At 36.5% G+C, this 19,339-nt stretch overlaps 1 protein-coding gene across 2 annotated transcripts; it reads left to right on the forward strand.

The window, feature by feature from the left end:
* Positions 1-681: 681 nt before the first annotated feature.
* lrrc34 (leucine rich repeat containing 34) lies at positions 682-18,187 on the forward strand. 2 transcript variants are annotated; one of them, XM_039761031.1, is made up of 11 exons: positions 682-758; positions 1,267-1,400; positions 1,995-2,119; positions 4,679-4,743; positions 5,351-5,434; positions 8,047-8,175; positions 8,431-8,526; positions 8,829-8,983; positions 12,111-12,266; positions 17,522-17,648; positions 17,947-18,187. In XM_039761031.1, exons 2-11 carry the CDS (start codon positions 1,285-1,287, stop codon positions 18,139-18,141), a joined length of 1,248 nt encoding a protein of 415 aa, XP_039616965.1. In that variant the 5' UTR covers positions 682-758; positions 1,267-1,284; the 3' UTR covers positions 18,142-18,187. The 2 variants fall into 2 exon arrangements, with proteins under 2 accessions (XP_039616965.1, XP_039616957.1); XM_039761023.1 differs by lacking the exon at positions 682-758 and adding an exon at positions 765-977.
* The last annotated feature ends 1,152 nt before the right edge of the window (positions 18,188-19,339 follow it).

Consider the following 19,339-nt stretch of genomic DNA (forward strand, 5'->3'; position numbering starts at 1 on the left):
CATTTTAAAACCCAGTTATCCAGTTCACAGTTCTAGGGCGCCAACAGAGTTGTTTATTGGTTTATTTATATAGTGTGTACATATTACTGTTCATTGATAATGCCATTGTAGATACATTAAACTTGTGGCTGAAGTACAGTTTGTGGATAAATATGCGCTTCACTTCAATACTTATTAAAAAGATAATATGAACAAAGATATCTCATGTAAATGACATTCCTATGATAATAATCACCCCACCCATTCACTGTATCTCTATAAATCAGCTTTTGAGTCTTCGGGGTAGAGACCTCCATAACTGCATCAGGACCATCCATGGACAACACAGCATAACTCTGTTAATTGACTGAAGACGGAAGGCATGTCCTCCTAAAAAAAAACGAGTATAAGCATGAAACATGCACAAGATCCACGTATAAAGTGCACCCTGACAGACTCAGTCCTCTGGCGGTAAGTGCTAAGCTGGATCGCTAGCTACACCCCGCGGATTTTTCAGTTTTGATGTATTTTAGTAATGTCCAGTCGTGGTTTTAGAAAAAATGTAATTTTCTAAATCGTTGTCTAAACTGAAAAGTTAAAAGTTAAGCACGCAGGAAAACCGGCGGCGCAATGTAGCTCATTTAACTGACGTTGCATTGTGGGGCGACGGCCGCGCGCAGTTGCTCTGTCGCTATAGCAACAGGATATCAAGCCAAGAGCGGCTGAGATAAACGGAGCCGCGAGGAAGCACGAGAACAGTTGAAGACAAAAAATCAAGGGTAAGAGCTAGAGTGACATGAAGTGTGTTATGTTCGCGATATCTCTTTTCTGACGGATTATTTTTAAATGTTAAATTCACTCGTGCCTATGGGTGAGGTCCTGCACTTTGTTTCCCGCTGGTGAACAGGTGTTTTATTTTAGTGACTCTTGCAAGGCCACCAACTGTCAACTTTCAAGTAATGCCGAGTGACGGAGTGTTTTCTGAAATAAGGTGTACGGTACGTAAATAATTTGAATTCCGAATGACTTCTGTACTCTAGGACGTTATTTGTAAGCATTTCAGGATGTTAAAGGGTATTGACCAGTTTGGAGCACCTGTAGCTATCATCGTTTTGTGTTCGAACTGATGGTCTCCTCAGTTTTAATTTGCAGATCTTAAGCGTTCTGAGAAGCTTCCCTGCGATCTTCATCTGTACTGTTAGTATCAGATTGTACTTCAGTTTTTTTTTTTCCATGCAGTATTTGATTTCATATTGTTTTTTTGTTTTGTTTTTTTCATTTTCTTAGCTATAAGCTGGAAAACAAATGGCGGGGCTCCCAAGCTTAGAAGAAAGCTATTCTGCTATTTGTTCAGAAATGGGGCTGTTGAGGAATCCTTATATTATGGAGAAACTTCGGTTAACTGATAAAGATGCAGCACAGTAAGTTTTTCCATATTTTTATGCACTTGTTATAAATTAACAGGGAGTCAGTGTTGGCCTGAGATGGCATAGCAGACCTTTTGTATTTTTTTTGTTTAATATGGTTAGTCAGAGGGTTTTATTCATTTGGGCACAGTGCAGGCATATTAAAGTTATTGCTCCTGCCTAGTGATATGTCATTGCCTTAATAACAGGGACATTAAGCCCTGCCGAGCTTTATGCGCTACTCTCCCACACTGATACCCAAGCTGTCTAGGGGCTGTGTTCACATTATAAATTTTGTCATAACCAGGCATATGGTATGACTCATTGCCCAGCCATTATTGCTGTGACCTTGAGTTGTAGTATAAAAATCTCTGGAAAAATCGTAATGCCATTTCACAAATCAAATATTTTAAAAGTATTTAGAAACTTTAATATGAATGTGGAAGACTATCTGATTTGAATTGCACATTTGAATTATTCTTGCTATAAGAGGTTAGCAACAGAATAGACAATATCTGACCTTTTATGTATAGACAAATGAAATATTACAGTTAGCAATGTCCAATAAAAGCTGTTAACACTAATAATTTCTTCTTTTCCCTCTTCCAGAACAAGTTCAGATGTAGGGGTTACTGTTAAAATTCCTGGCAACACCCCAATTGTGCCAGTACCAAGGGTCACGGACTCTGATATTGTGGCTCTTGCCCAAGCAGTAAACAACACATTTGTGACAGGTATACATTATTTAGCCTTTTTGAATCGCAACCATTTCTGCACTTCTACAACAATGTTATATAATTACATGAAAAGTTAGCAGTAGTGTAATACAGAGGTGACTGAGGCACTGCAGGTATTCGATTTTCACACTTTTTGTCTTTTCATCCATCTTTTAATAATGAAGTGCATAATAGCTGAGCAAGTTACACTGTATTTCATTTTCTCTTTTCTCTGTAATGGATTGCAGCTCTACCTGTGCGAGTCCCAGGCAAAATTTCAATTTCATTATTAATCTTCTAACAGTCTCATGAAGATTGATCACAGCAATACCTGGTTAGGGTGGGGGGATGCATGCTTATGTCAATTATAAATGTGATCATATCTTTTCAATCACACTCTATAGTTTGTAACTAAATGAAAAGATTCGGTACATAAATTTATCAGTATCACAGAGAAAAGGTTACATTTCCCTTATTACAGCATCTTCTGTCAGTGACCAGAGGACTGCAGGTAGTTACTGCTGTCCACAAGCGGGTCCTAGGGTTAGCTTCATTACTGGCAGCAGTTAACATCTGGACATAACATTTGTCAGCCACTAAAACAAGTGTTTGTGTGGCATGGTGGCGCAGTGTTAGCGCTGCTGCCTTGCAGCCAAGCAAGGTCTTCCCTGCGTGGAGATTGCATGTTCTCCCCGTGTCTGTGTGGGTTTCCTTCAGGTGCTTCTGTTTCCTCCCACAGTCCAAAGACATGCAGGTTGGGTGAATTGGAGATCCTAAATTGTGCTTGGTGTGTGTGTGTGCGCGCCCTGCGGTGGGTTGGCGCCCTGCCCGGGGTTTGTTTCCTGCCTTGCACCCTGTGTTGGCTGGGATTGGCTCCAGCAGACCCCGTGACCCTGTAGTTAGGATATAGCGGGTTGGATGATGGATGGATGGAATCCTCCATTGGATACAGTATACACAGCATGTTCACTGCGCATCTGACCTCAGTGGGTCCTACAAGCTGGTTGAGTCCAATTTACCACCAGTTGGTAATCCCTTAAAACTTTTGCTTATTTCACTTTCAGAAATTCAGAGTTTGCCCAGATTGGATGAAGCAACCACATGACATATTATTGGCCACAAGGTTTTCTCGTACCAAGTACACACATGAACTGTCTTGTGTTCAAATATGCTGTGCATTATAACTTTTCACTGAAGTATAACAGCAATACATCATTGGGATTTTAATGAAAGGAGGCTATTCCTCACCTCTATGCCTGACTCTGTAACTTGCATGTAGTGAGTCCTCAACGCCATTTAATATTTCAGCCCAGCCTGCTTTCATAGGTGTACTCCTGACAATCCATTATATGATAATTCCCAGTTTAATTTAAAGTTCTTCCACAAATAAAGAAGCTTGGGCATTTAGAATGTTCCTTCAAAAAAGCAAGAGCATTTCATGCAAAGGGAGATCATGTCGTCTTGAACTTCTTGTGTGAATGTTGTGGCAGATGGAGGACAAGTAAATACAAATGCTGAGTTGACTTGGTGAGTTGTGATAGAAATATATAATCAATCAATTTTTTTTGCAAATTGTTAATACATGAGTAAATGTATACATTTTTTAAAACATCAATATATTGTAGCTTATGCTAAAAGATATGGACATAACTTTATAAATGTTTTATATATTTAGTACATTTCTAAATCTGAATTTTAAGAATGTTATCTTCCTTTGATCCAAAAGTTCTGTTTGACAGGAAAATACATTGTTTTATTATGAACACTGCAGCTTCATAAATGTCAGAATCTGAGACTAACTATCAATATTGTTATTACTATTTCCTATTCAGCATATGCTTAATGAATTATTTTTAATCTTTTTATTTATATTGCTTATTTGGTGCTGCTCACCAGTTTTAACATTGGCACATCAGTTGTTAGTGATGCGCCTATGGTTGTTACTTGAATTAGTGTGCAATCTTTCTTATTGCATTGCTTATCCCTAAGTAAAGCCAAAGAAAGAAAAAAGCAAAGTAAAGATCTGTGAAAAATTCACAATATAATTAGAACTGCTTTTTGACATGGAGTTTGGTTTTACTGTTTCAGTTTTGACAATTTTTGTTACCTAGTGTTGGTTGTTTCAGACTACAAGTTTGCCTTGTGCTTTTCTTAATCTCTGCCGCTCACGTGAATCTGCCACAAAAGATATCCTTAACCTTATGGATAGCTGTACCTGGTTACAACAATGAAGTCTCAATGTTTGAAGAATCAAAACATTAGTTTTGGATGATTCATTCAGTCTCAAGGTTTCTCAATGGTTCCTTCTTTTCCATTGAATTTTTCAGCGTGGGTGTTAGCTGTGCAGTAGTGAGCTCTTCTCCTTTACAGAAGTGGAATGTAATCGCAGTCATGAATTATTACTATAGTTCTCATTTCTATATAGAAGCAGTGTATTGAGTGTAATATTTTCTTTGCTATTTAACTCACAATAGTGTAAAAGAAATCATTTATTTTGTACTTCTTATATAACCATATTCCATTTATAATAAACTATATATAATAATTCAGTGATTCAACCATTTTTCCTTTGTTTAGGTCTTGATCTTAGATTCAATCAACTGACTGACTTAGGTTCACAACATCTTGCAAATCTGTTGAAGGTACAAATTCTAGTGGTGTGGTTAATGTCTTTCTGTACAATAATAGAACGTTTTTGCTCTTTGCATTTCAACTGGCTTTCCTGTAGGTAACAAACAGCAATTGTTTTCTTGAAAATAAATAATAAAGTCATAAATGTGGTACTCATTCTTGGTTGGTAGAACTATCAGTTAATGTTAAAAATAGCCAAGGTTGAAGCCAATGTTTTTCTAAGTAAAATGTACAGGTACCTGTAACTGATTTCATTCTTCCCCGATTCGGACTGCAATTGTGCTGATGTTTTAAAATTGCAAGCAGTGTTAATGTAGTGGCTGGGGCACTGGATGTTAAAAACATTGTGTGACCATGTGTCACTAACTTAACCTACTTCTGTAGAAATATGTAGAAAAGGGTTGTACTTTAATCCTGCTTATTTAAGTTACCTTAAAGGTGTCCCCTGAATTTAATAAAACAGAGAGAAGCTTGTAAACTTGGAAATTACAGTGCATAACATCTTACACAATTGCTATGATTTATAAAACCAAATGTAAACATAGATTTTCCTTTTCTTTATGTGCATTATTTGATGGAACCATTTTACTTAGTACCCTCTGTGTCATTTCATTTTAGGAGACAGTTGCTCTTCGCTATCTCAATCTTATGTGCAATGACATAGGTCCACAAGGAGCAGAGATGATTGCAAAAGCTTTACATGTGAGTATATCTAAGGAATGACCCCAGGATCCTCTTCAATTCACTTTCGTTCCATCTTTCCTGTAGAGCATCAGTTTTACTTTGCACAAGAGTTTCATTAAGCAGCACTCCATCCACTATAAAAAAACAAAAAAAATCTCATACTGTTCAATGTGGTGCTGAGGTGTCACCCATTGCACTGCTGCACTCAATCTGGGTGGCTTGCCATGTGGTGGGTGCGGCAACACCCAATCTTTTTGCCACTTCCCATAGCCTCTGGCCATAGGTGGGGATTAAGGACTCATTAGTAAATCAAGAACTTTGACCAAAAATGTAGTTCTTGCCTCACCAGTTTAACTTCTACAAAACTGGCAGTATGCAAATACTGGGACCACATACTCTTGAAGACCCTTCCTCAAGATACTATAGGGTTACATGGTCATAAACTTTTTCCAAATTTGCAAGGCCAAAGTAGGCAGGTTTGGGAACTTTGATGTCAAATATCGGTGAAATGAAAAAGTGTTGGCCTGCTCATACAAGGCTAGGATGAATTCTGAATTGTTTCTCTTGAATCCGAGGTTTAGTCTCCATTTTAGAGCCAGCGGAAAAGCTTTCCCAGAGAGGTTAAGAAATGCAACCCTTTGCTAATTAGAAGACACCCTCTTGTCTCCAACAACCTAGTTTGACAGTTCTGGGCAACTGTCCACACAACATTGAAGAGGCATAATAGCAAAAAAATGCTCAAAATATCTGGTATTCCTGATTCCTTGCTACTACAGAGCGTTTTAATTCTTGCAATGACCAAAGCTGCAGAAATGGACCCAGACCCAAACCGTGTGTCCTGTACTGCCACTGGGTATAGAAGTCCCTGAAAGAATTTATTTCATAAAATCCACAGTTGAGAATAACATTTCCCAACTCTTTCTGAGCACAGCCTGAATTACATCCTTCCTACACAACCTAAGCTCTGAGATGGTTTGCCAGAATATTCTGAGGCTCTCCTAGAGTTATTCTTTATTGCTTTACCTAACTCTTTGCACACATTGTCCATTCTTTCTGCCATTGCTGCAGCTGTTAAAGTAATTCTCACTCAAATTCCACTTCTTACCTTTTTCTTTACCTAGGCAGCTTCTCTTAACCACAGGTGTCAACCAAAGGTCCTTGTGTTGCTGCCATGACAGGCATGAACTACCTTTTGGCCACATTTCCTTACAGCGACCTACAATAAATGATGTATTAAACAGGGTACATGTAGGCATCATGCCCAAAATGCAACACAAGTTTTCAAAGAGGACAAGTGAAATCCTCTTGAACAGAAGCATCATCTAGTCTTATGTAGGACACTTTCTCTAATCATTTTGGTGTTCAAGATCCATCTAGCAGGTGTCCTGTCCATCTGAGACACTTTACCACCATGTCTTGATCAGCTGACAACACAGTACTTCTGTTTATCCACAGTTTTGAAAACCAAGATGATATGACTATGAGGGTAGTAATTGACCTTTGACCAGGGTAGTCTGGTACTAAATACACTATATGAGAAACTTTGTTTTATGTTGATTATGGACGGTCTATGGGTAGCACATTTCTTCCACTCACACCCGTCCATCTCCTTCAGTCCTTATGACGGCATTATAGTCTCCCAGTAGGATTACAGAGTGTTATGATCTGGAATTATTTTTTATTTTTTTCTCATCTATTCCTGTGTTTGTTTGGTTTAAGTTCCTCTCTTTGAGTTATGAAGTGTGAGTAATTAATTTTTTTTACTGAAAACTATCTGAAATGTATTTAGGAACATTAAAATATTTAATGTTTTACTGCAACGCCACTAATTTTTATTACTAGTGTACAATGTATATTTACAGTTGCTGCGGTTTTACTTCCCAAGAATGATAGGGAGTGCACAGTGTGTGATGTTAAGTGGTGCACTTCTTGGTTATCCCAGATTGTAGATAAATATAAAACAAGTTATTTTTTGTGTGTTTTATTCAACAAAAGCAAACTTTGGTTTTGACTCTTTTGTTCTACATTTTTTTACTTCAATTTCTGGATGGCTTTTTGAATTACAACAAAAGATAGGGCCGAGTATTTGATTTAGGACTTTTGTCTTGCTTTTGACTACTTATCTTCTGGTCTCTATAATGTAATTTCACGATGGCACAACACAGATTCTATAATATTGAATTTAATGCTTGTGTCAAAAGGTCATATACTCTGTATAGTTTTAAATTGTATACATCAAAACAACCAAGTTTTCCACTTTGCACTTTTATATTGCATTGAGGTTAGCTTCTTATCCCAGAAAGATGAGTTTGCCTATATCTAGCTAGTATTTTTTAACCTCATGCACATGCTTAGGCTCTTTCCCCATCAAAGAATTTGTGTTGTTCGTTCCAAAGGTAAGATTTCCATTGTCAATGTCTTGTATGCTTGGATCTTTCCCACTCCTTCTTATTACAAAAACTGGCATTGCACCTTAACTTTCATGTTTTGCCTTGTCGTGATGAGCCTATATGGCAGTTGCATGTGAATTTTTTTAGGCAGAACCCTTCCTAGGGTCTTAGATAATTAATTAAATTTAATATTAATATTGTCTGTATGTGAACTATACCTTTCTTGATTCTTTTTTCAAGAGAAATGAGACATTAAAAAGACTGCAGCTGACTGGTAATAAAATTGGAAATATTGGGGCAATGAGTCTTGCTTCCATGCTGCAAATTAATAATTGTTTGGAGGACCTGGATGTCAGTGATTGTGATGTGGTAAGAAAGTTTTTCCTGTATTCTATTAAGCGCTCTACTTTAACAAACCCTTTCTGGAAAATAAATTATTATAAAGTATATATGTAGATTTAGAAACATTGTCATGGAGTCAACTAATACTCCTCTTCATTCCTTCTAGAGTGGTTTTGTAGTAGTTTGATTTTTCAGTATCTTCAAAGTACACCAATTCAAGTACTAAAAAGACTGGTCTTTGTTTAAACACAGTACTAATTGTAGGTGTGGTTTTATTTATAGGATACACAAAGTTTAGTTGCCTTTGCCACTGTCCTGACCTGGAACAAGTCTTTGCGAATAATCAACCTAAATCGCCCTCTGCTGTTCAGCCAGCAGGTATTTGTATTTTAATATCAAACTAATGAGCCTTGAACCATGTTGTTGTTGTTGTGTTTTTTTTTTTTTAAAGATTTCTCCATTTTACTCAAAGTCATATGGTGACAAAGATTGAAATTTTTTTTGCCACAGCGTGTACTCTTTAAATTGCTTTAATCATCATATTAACATACTGCAAGCTTTCTTTATTGATCAATTCATATTAACTTGTGTATTCTGTTTAATAGATATGTACAGTATGTGTTATACTGACTTGTATTATCTTTAGCAACAATCATACACAATACCTTTTGCTTTTTCAGGAAGAGACCACAGTACATATGGCTCAGATGTTGAAAATGAATCAGCATCTTATTGAACTTCATCTTGGTAAACATGACATGAAAGACTTTGGTGTGGAGAGGCTGAGTGAAGCATTGACTTTCAACTTCACTCTACGCTATTTGGATCTTCGTTGGTAAATACTTTTTATTTAATTGTTTTATTTGTCATACTGGCATCCTGTCTAGATTTACTTCTTGCTTTATGTCCAATAATGCCAGAAATAGGTCTTTCTCTTTGCAACTATTAAACTATATTAAGTAGTGTAAGTAAATCGAAGGATGGATTATTTGTCATTATTTGATGGATGATTAGCCCCTGCTAGAAAAATGGGCCTAGCAGGAGGGATCTTATGAGCACAGAAATTGAACTAGATTCTTTAAGAAAACATAATGACTGTATACTTCAAGGAAAAGAAAACTGAAATTTAGCATGAGTAAGGACTGTCTTCAAGGACACTATTCACTGCATAAACTCCAAAGTGACAACATTGGGAGTCTTCATTATGTCAGTAAGTTTAACATTCTCAAACCTACTCTAATACAATTCATTGTTGCAGGGGGACCAATAGAGTATGTCAATTTTTGTGACTATTTCTATTTAAAATACTATTGGGCTTTGCCCCCCTGCTCACTTCTCTCACCAACCCCCGTGTTGGCACTACTCGCTAGCCTCTTTGCCTCTTCTGCCACACGTGTATGAGGATGCGGATGTACAATTTTTAAACATTTTTATTTTCATGGAAAATGTTACATATGCATAATAGAACTATTTTACATTACAGCAAGTAATTAATAATTTGAAAGTATATTACGTTTCATTTTGCGTTAGAGTTATTCATTGAGTAATACAAAGTACAATTTTGTTCTGTTTGGCTTTGAAATTAACACGCAAATACTTTTTAAACTTACACTTTTACTGTAAAACTTCAGTAAAAACAATTTTTTGAATTAAATGTTTGTCAATATCGCATTGAATTTTGATTCTGTGTTTGGACTTTTATTGTGATAACGCAACGTATAACTGCACGTGATTGAATTTCGTTTCTTTCCCTCTATTAAATAAAATTACTTTTTCGAATGTTTGGTTCTGAGGTTTGTTAATTGTCTTTGCAAAAGCTATTCTAACAGGAAACTGTTAACGTTTTAACACAAATGGCATATCATGATCTCCTTTGGTGTCTAATGTTATCTGTGGTGGATTTACTACATTACATTTCTTGGATACATCCTTCTTTCTACAGTAATTCGTGCGTTGTAAGACTGGATGGTGTTAACGGTTGTAGATATTCTTCGGGATATTGTAAGTTGATGTTTTTATGTTCCGCACGCTCACCACCAACTGTTTCAGCATAGTCTATTGATATGCATGTAACCAATTTGCCATGTAACCGATCAACATTTTTGCCATTCATTCGTTTGACTTTCTCGTTTTTCGGTGCTAGGATTGCCTGTGTACTAATTTTTTCTGTTGATAACCCTTCATGATGAAATTCTTCAATAAGATTTGGACATAATACGTCTTCTTTAATTGGGAATTTAAAGTGAAGAGAACGTTAAAATTTATAACAGCTGAGCTACTGCGATCTTTACTTTCTTTTTTTTTATACTTTCTAATTTTTCTACTTTCATATTCTTTAACTTTCGCCACATGTATATCGTGCCAACGTTTTTTTATTTTTTTTATTTTCTGAGCCTTTCAAATTCCAAAGCTTTCATAATCTCTAACCTGCTCTGCATGTGTATAGCACCAACATCCTGATTGGACGTGCTTTTTTTCCAATTTCGCTTGTTCCGGGCTGATAATTACTTTCCTTATTTTCTGAATTTGCACCTAGATTATTCTTTTTCCTTTTTTGTCTCTCCAACGCTTTTGAGTCTTTTTTCTCCGCGCTGCTTTCTTCTTTGCTTTGTTGTCTACATTTCATTTATAACGTATTGTCCTTATACGCTTTATATGTGATGAGAGCCGTGGATCTGTGTGTGCTCAAAGCCAAAACACAACTGAGTGTGTTGCTGCCCGTGCTCTTATTTGGTTGTAAGTAGGTCGTGTCTTGCAAGAATCTCATGTTCTACGTCATCGTGAGACGGTCCTTGGTCAATCTCTTGGCACAATGTCTCATGTTTAAGGTCCCCGTGAGACGCTCCATGGCCAATCTCTTTAGTCTCGCGGGTCTTTTAAGTATCTTCTGTGATCTTAACGTGAAGATCATGACTCGTCGCCCTGTTGTTTCTCTCCAGGTTTTTTTTTATAATAGAGAGATGTCAAAATGTTTTTGAGATATCTCGTGCAGCAGAGACCCATTTTCAGATATCGTGAAATGATAATTTTATCTCAAACAGTGAATTTCAAGATATCATAATTATATTTTGAGAAATCTTAAAATACATTCTGCTCATTTTAAGATACCTCAGATTCATTTTAAGATATCTGAAATGCATTTTCATATATCTCAAAATAATGTCCTGCACATTTTAAGGTATCTCAAATACATTTCGATATACCTTAAAATTGACAAGAAGTCCCATTGAAAGAACAGGACATTTTATAAAAAGTGACTTTGAGATATTTTGAAATGTATTTGAGATATCTCAAAATATACAGGAACTTATTTCAAGATATCTCAAATTGCTTTTAAGATATCTTGAAATGCATTTCAGATATCTCAAAATGTGTAGCATATCATTTTAAGATTTCTTGAAATCTTTTTGGGATATCATAAAATGCTTTTTAGATATCTTTAAAACTGATGCATTTTTAGGTATCTGTAATTCAGTTTCAGACATCTAAAATGAATTTCCAGATATCATAAAATGTATAAACTATAGTGCTGAAATTGTTCTGTAAATGCCAGTAAATGAAGTAGCTCTTATCTGGTTATCTCAGAATTGAAAGAAACTTGGAAATGTAGTCTATTAAGGATTTTAGTTTCAGTGTTAAATTTATTAATGCAAACCTCAGCAACAGCAAAGTGGTCCTGATAGAAGAACAGAGAAGCTGCATTTCTGAACTGCGATTAGTATAGCTAGTATTGTAGAAACATCTGACTATAAGGTATTCTTGTCTTCAGATCACAAGGCTGCATGCTCAGATCTCTCTAATTTCCAGTATTACTCCTAAGCATGTGACTTTCCTTAACTGTGAATCTAGTGCTATATTAGACCTGCTAAATCCTTGGGGTGGGATTGTTATGAAAGGTGCTAAAAGTTGTATCTCTCAGCATTTAACCTTTGTTGCACTGTATGCTTCTTCTTCCCATACAGCAACAAAATAACTCGAGATGGCGCCAAATGTCTTTCCGAATACCTCAAGAACAACAGACCTCTGGAAATACTGGACTTGACTTCAAACAGAATAGAAGATGATGGGGCTATTTATCTTAGCGAAGCAATTTCTCTATTCAATACAAATCTCAAAGCGTCAGTATATATTATTGCTTAATACAAATCTTTATTACCTGGAATGCAGCAGATGTTTTACTTTAGACTTAATTTTCAGACCAGTACAGTGTACAGGAGGTTAAAATCCATCTCGCTCATTTTACATTGCTTCTCTTACCTCATGGAAAGTATTTTATATAAAGTTTATGTCGCTTAAAATGTATACAGGGCGTTTCAAAAAGCAAGATGACTTGACTGAGTACACATGTACATTTATTTAAATATCTTTTATTTTTATAAACGAAACAAAGACATAGTCAAGTACTACACTCCAAAACTGCCCAGGTGTTTGTTCCATCTTGACAGTTTAGCATCCATTTACCCCCAGAAATAATGAGTGTTCTAGTGCTGCAGCCAGGATATTATAGCATTCTGTGGCATTAGTTGCAAGTTGTATACCATTCAATGTTTCTTCAACAGAAAAATGACGTAGAAGTTTAACAACTTTAACATCTCTAGAATGCTGTTTGCTGTGTGAGGTTGGGTATTCTCTTGGAGCAAGATGAATCTTCAATGGAGTAATCTCGCTTCCGGGTGTTATGGAGTTGTGCCCTTAACCCACAGAAACTGGATCACACTATACACCTATATGTTTGACTGCAAGGTAAAATAAGCAGCAACAGACAATCAGTCACACTCTTTCATGGCCTAAAACATAACTGCATGACTTTTCTACCCATTCAGATGATGCACAGAAAACCTTTATTTAAAGTGAGGTGCTTATTACATTACCTTTTGAGAATTATTGTATTATACCAGTGCTTCCCAAACTCAGTCCTGGGGACCCATTGTGGCCACCGGTTTTTGTTCCAACCAAATTCCTAATCAATGACAACAACTAATAACAATGATCTCATTTAATTAGCTGGTATTTTTTTAGGAGAAGATTCTATATTCAGAAAAGCACAGCAGCATGATTTTTACATTTATATGACATTTAGAAATAGTTCTGATTTTGCTATAGATTTAAATGCTTAACTGTCTTTTGTTGATTTCATTTTATTTTTCCCTTTCTCTGTGCAGTTTTCCCCCTTCGTTGTATCTTATTAATGACAATTAAAAATAAACAGAGCAGACACCCAGGTAAACAACACTGAATAATCAAAGGCTGCAACTACTTTAGCATCAGACCCACTAATTAGTAAATAATGAATTCATTAAACAATTAGAACACCTGGAAAAGTAGAATGAAAATATTGTTTAAAAAGAAAAAAAAAGTATTATTCCCATATAACTGCTTGGTACATTTTAATATATATATATTTTTTTTTTTACCAAACTTAGTTTTCTAATTTATATATTGTTCCCAAAACAAAGAACCTGGGAAATAACAGTTTACTTAACTAGCCCAGGAGTTCAATTAAAAACAGAAGCTGGCTGGAACAAAAACCTTCAGCCACAGGGGGTCCCCAGGACCGAGTTTGGGAAGTGCTGTATTATACTATTCATCCATCCATCCATCCATTATCCAACCCGCTATATCAAGGGGGTCTGCTGGTGCCAATCCCAGCTAACACAGGGCGCCAGCACTAAGGGACAATTTAGGATCACCAATGCACCTAACCTGCATGTCTTTGGACTGTGGGAGGAAACTGGAGTACCCGGAGGAAACCCACGCAGACACTGGGAGAACATGAACCTGGGTCTTCTAACTGCGAGGCAGCAGCACTACCACTGCACCACCATACCGCCCTGTATTATACCATTTCAAGTTTAATCCTTAAACCCCCCTGTAGCTGCTGGTCTCAACCAATAACAGAATCAGTGAGAGATTTTTACCTGTGGTTAATCTACAGTAATTGTTATATAATTAGGGGACTTTTTATTATTCTCTTAATTTTGCATTCAGAAAACTGCAGTATTGTGAAGTATACATTTATAAGAAAGTAGGAATTTATTTTGGCTTTGCTTTAAATGCTTAATGCAGCTTTTTTAAATTTCTTTTTAATTTACTTTTTCTGTGGTGTTTCCTCTCTTAATTGTGTCTGAATACTGACAGTTAATGATCCTCAGAGTGGACATACAGTAGGTGTAAATGACACTGAGCGCTAAATGGCAGCAGCTACTTCAATGTTATCCACTTTTGTACTTGTTAGCAAAAAATGGCATGAATAATGCAAACGTTAAAAAAGACCAAAATATTAAATGGCAAGACCTTGTAAAAAAATTAATTTCTGCCCAACATCCAGTTATAATTTAGCATAACTAGTTCTGGAGTAGTACAAGAAAACATAGAAGCTGGTAAATGACTGGAGGAGTACAATTACATGAAGACATTTGTTGGGATGAAAACCTGCAGCCACAGGATTGATTGATTGTGCAAACCTCTGGCTTATGTGGTATGATAGGATTATATTATGGTTAAAAAAATTCAGCCACTTGGACTTCTTCACATTTTATTGTGCTTAAATCTTGAAACTTTTTTTCTTTTTGACATTGATCAAGACATTTTAACAAATGTCCAAATACCTCCTTGTTGGACCAGTTGTCTTTAGGCATCACAGTATTTATCTGAATTGAGTCCACTTGTGTGCCATTAAAGTGTTTTAATGTGACTTTAAGGTTTACATCTTGCCTTTCTTTGTGAAGTTTCATTGGTAAATACAGCCTCTATCTAATCCAGCATATTTTTACTGACCAACTAGTATGAAGGTTATAAGAAAATTTCCAAGGAATTGAAAATCCCCCCCTAAAGCAAAATGAAGCTCATTACAATAAAACAATGGGGGAAAAATACCCTAGTTCTTAAACTGCATAGAACAAGGCATCCTCCATATGTGTCAATTTAACATATGTAAGTCTTGTAAGTTCCATGATTCAGATGGGGGAAACTGTGTTTGTGAAAACAACAGAGTATATACTGTATAACCCAGGCTTGAGGAAAACCTGCAATATAGCTTGGAAGATCCAGCTTCCTCTAGCACAGTGTTCCAAAACATACAACCAAAGCTTCATTGGGGTGAATTAAAACTGAGAAAACTCAATTCTGAAAGGCTCCGTTTTAAAAAGTTGTAGACTTTAGTCTAGCTAAGAGTACATGTCATAAATTGAAAGACATTATCCAGTAATGTTCCCTATCCAATATGATGGAGCTCCAGTAATTTTACAGAGAAGTAAATAACACGGAGTCTTAATGTGCAAATATGGTGGAGTCCTAGAATTAAGGAACCCATCTATCTGTTCAGTTTTAAATTCACACAATCCAGTTATTGGGACACAGTGGGCAGGAGCCAAAACCAGCAGCTATCCTGTATCCAAATCCTAAATTATTAACAGACATAAAATGTTTAAGATTATTTTTAGTCTGTAATAGAACAAGTAAGTCACTAACAAAAATCTAATCTCAGTTACTCGGTAAAGAAATGATACCAGTCACCTCCAAGAAATATGTTCAAGTTTTCAAAAGTAGGTTTTTATGAAACTTAGATCTAGAAAGATGTTTTATTTTTTATTCTGAAAATATTGTGTTTTTATTTTTGACTTCACGGGATTCCATATTTCTGTCTTAGTAGCTCATTATATTGTTGTTAATTTTCCTAGTATAATTAAGAGGCATTAGGCAAGGTTGCTTATACAGTGGTGTGAAAAACTATTTACCCCCTTCCTGATTTCTTATTCTTTTGCATGTTTGTCACACAAAATGTTTCTGATCATCAAACACATTTAACCATTAGTCAATTATAACACAAGTAAACACAAAATGCAGTTTTTAAATGATGGTTTTATTATTTAGGAGAAAAAATCCAAACCTACATGGCCCTGTGTGAAAAAGTAATTGCCCCCTGAACCTAATAACTGGTTGGGCCACCCTTAGCAGCAATAACTGCAATCAAGCGTTTGCGATAACTTGCAATGAGTCTTTTACAGCGCTCTGGAAGAATTTTTGCCCACTCATCTTTGCAGAATTGTTGTAATTCAGCTTTATTTGAGGGTTTTCTAGCATGAACCGCCTTTTTAAGGTCATGCCATAGCATCTCAATTGGATTCAGGTCAGGACTTTGGAGTGGCCTAGTCAAAGTCTTCATTTTGTTTTTCTTCAGCCATTCAGAGGTGGATTTGCTGGTGTGTTTTGGGTCATTGTCCTGTTACAGCACCCAAGATCGCTTCAGCTTGAGTTGACGAACAGATGGCGGACATTCTCCTTCAGGATTTTTTGGTAGACAGTAGAATTCATGGTTCCATCTATCACAGCAAGCCTTCCAGGTCCTGAAGCAGCAAAACAACCCCAGACCATCACACTACCACCACCATATTTTACTGTTGGTATGATGTTCTTTTTCTGAAATGCTGTGTTCCTTTTACGCCAGATGTAACGGGACATTTGCGTTCCAAAAAGTTCAACTTTGGTCTCATCAGTCCACAAGGTATTTTCCCAAAAGTCTTGGCAATCATTGAGATGTTTCTTAGCAAAATTGAGACGAGCCCTAATGTTCTTTTTGCTTAACAGTGGTTTGCGCCTTGGAAATCTGCCATGCAGGCCGGTTTTGCCCAGTCTCTTTCTTATGGTGGAGTCGTGAACACTGACCTTAATTGAGGCAAGTGAGGCCTGCAGTTCTTTAGACGTTGTCCTGGGGTCTTTTGTGACCTCTCGGATGAGTCGCCTCTGCGCTTTGGGGTAATTTTGGTCGGCCAGCCACTCCTGGGAAGGTTCACCACTGCTCCATGTTTTTGCCATTTGTGGATAATGGCTCTCACTGTGGTTCGCTGGAGTCCCAAAGCTTTAGAAATGGCTTTATAACCTTTACCAGACTGATAGATCTCAATTACTTCTGTTCTCATTTGTTCCTGAATTTCTTTGGATCTTGGCATGATGTCTAGCTTTTGAGGTGCTTTTGGTCTACTTCTCTGTGTCAGGCAGCTCCTATTTAAGTGATTTCTTGATTGAAACAGGTGTGGCAGTAATCAGGCCTGGGGGTGGCTACGGAAATTGAACTCAGGTGTGATACACCACAGTTAGGTTATTTTTTAACAAGGGGGCAATTACTTTTTCACACAGGGCCATGTAGGTTTGGATTTTTTTCTCCCTAAATAATAAAAACCATCATTTAAAAACTGCATTTTGTGTTTACTTGTGTTATATTTGACTAATGGTTAAATGTGTTTGATGATCAGAAACATTTTGTGTGACAAACATGCAAAAGAATAAGAAATCAGGAAGGGGGCAAATAGTTTTTCACACCACTGTATATCTATAATATAAATTATTCATTTATTTTTTATTTAAACTCTATAAGGCTGGCGATCACAAGCAACAACATCACAGGGAAGGGCCTTGTTGCTCTTGCTGAAGCCATGAAAATCAATTCTTCTTTGTCCTACATTTACATATGGGGAAACAAACTTGATGAGCCGACATGTGTGGTAAGTGTTTCCTAGCTGTATTCTTCCTTAATATTGAAATAGGTACAATCATTGACTAATTATCTAAATGAATGGAAACTTGAATTTGGTTTATATTCACAAAGCAGTGCAGAAACTCCGCATTCATGCCAGATGCAGTCAAGCCGCCATTTATAAAACCTGAAATATCTAAGGCGGTATTTTGAAGTTTTGCTTCAAAATTCCAAATGATATTTTAGGCTTAAGCTAAATGTTGATATTGATGATTTGTACTGAAAATGAAACACAATATTATTAAAACATTCTCTTTCTTATTCAGGCATTCTCTGAAATGATTTCCTGTGGTCGTCTGCCTGAGGAACACACAGATGTCTCTCCCTACGTAGTGGATGGCCAGGTGTACCTTGCGGAGCTTTCTCATGGGCTGAGGAAACATTACTACTGGACTCCTAGCTTTGGACCAGATGGAGATCCTGTTGCCAATTCGGCTTTAGCTTTATCAGCAGGCATGTAACACTCAGGGGCTTCACATCCACCTGTCCCGTCTTAAGCAGTTAGAAGTTCTAATCATGTAGAGCCATGGTGGCTGCAGGTTTTTGTTCCAACAGATTTCAGTCCTGAACCCCCATTTAATCCGGTGGCTCTGTCTAGCTGTCTACTTGCTGTATCAGTGGTTTAAAATCTAACTTATACTTAATGCTGCCGTGAATTTTACTATCCTTAAATTACCATTTACTTTTCCTTCATTTTCAATTTACTTGCTTTTTAGTTTCTTCTTGTATATTAGATTGTAGTCAGTTATGACATGCAAATAGAAGACAGGTAATGGCTACCAAATTTGTGCTATATTTCCCCTCATACATGTGTTCGTCATTAGCAAAGTAGTTGCATTTAGATAGATGATAATTTATTTTTTCCTAAGGGGAAATGTAAAATTTTATAGAAGCTAAATATAACTATATATACATATCATGTATATGTATGTGTGTGTGTGTGTGTGTGTGTGTGTGTGTGTGTGTGAATATAATAAATACAAACAACACTCCCCCTCAGACACACACAAGAACATTTGGGGGGGAAAGTACATTTGAGGGTTTTTTTATCGTCCCCAGTCCATAACACACAAAAAGATGACTGATACAAGTAGTACAATATCTAATTAAACTGATTGTTCATACACTGTAACAATCAGTTTTAATTAAGAATTTGGTTTAAAGCAAAAACCTGCAGCATCTGTGACCGCCTCCAGCACTCGGGTTGTCCGTTTACAATGCACAATTGAGACACACACCAGGATCATGATGTTCTCTTTAAACAAGTGGTAGCTCTTTTACACTTGTCAATTTGTTTCTCATTCTCCACAAACACGAAAATAAGGTGAATTAATTCAGAATGCTGGAAATCCAGAAAAGGAAGTTTATGCTGTACCAGTAACCTGCTAATAATGAATGTCTGTATATCCCTGTACTTCAAGCAATGTAAATAAATGCATTTATTTTTAAAAGAATAGACACTTTCTCTCATCTTGTTGTGGTAGCCTGTAGAGACACCGGGCAGCTAAGGTTTGAACAAACAATCCAGTTAGAATATTAAAAAAACTAAAAGAAAGGGCAAATGGACAAAATAGTAAATGAAGGCCAGAGGAATTGCCATCTTGGGACTCTACACTGGAAGGTTTCAACACTGCATATTTTATTTGTGTTAATAGTTAT

The sequence above is a fragment of the Polypterus senegalus genome, chromosome 1, assembly GCF_016835505.1.
Source record: "Polypterus senegalus isolate Bchr_013 chromosome 1, ASM1683550v1, whole genome shotgun sequence".
In the NCBI taxonomy this organism is placed as follows: domain Eukaryota; kingdom Metazoa; phylum Chordata; class Cladistia; order Polypteriformes; family Polypteridae; genus Polypterus; species Polypterus senegalus.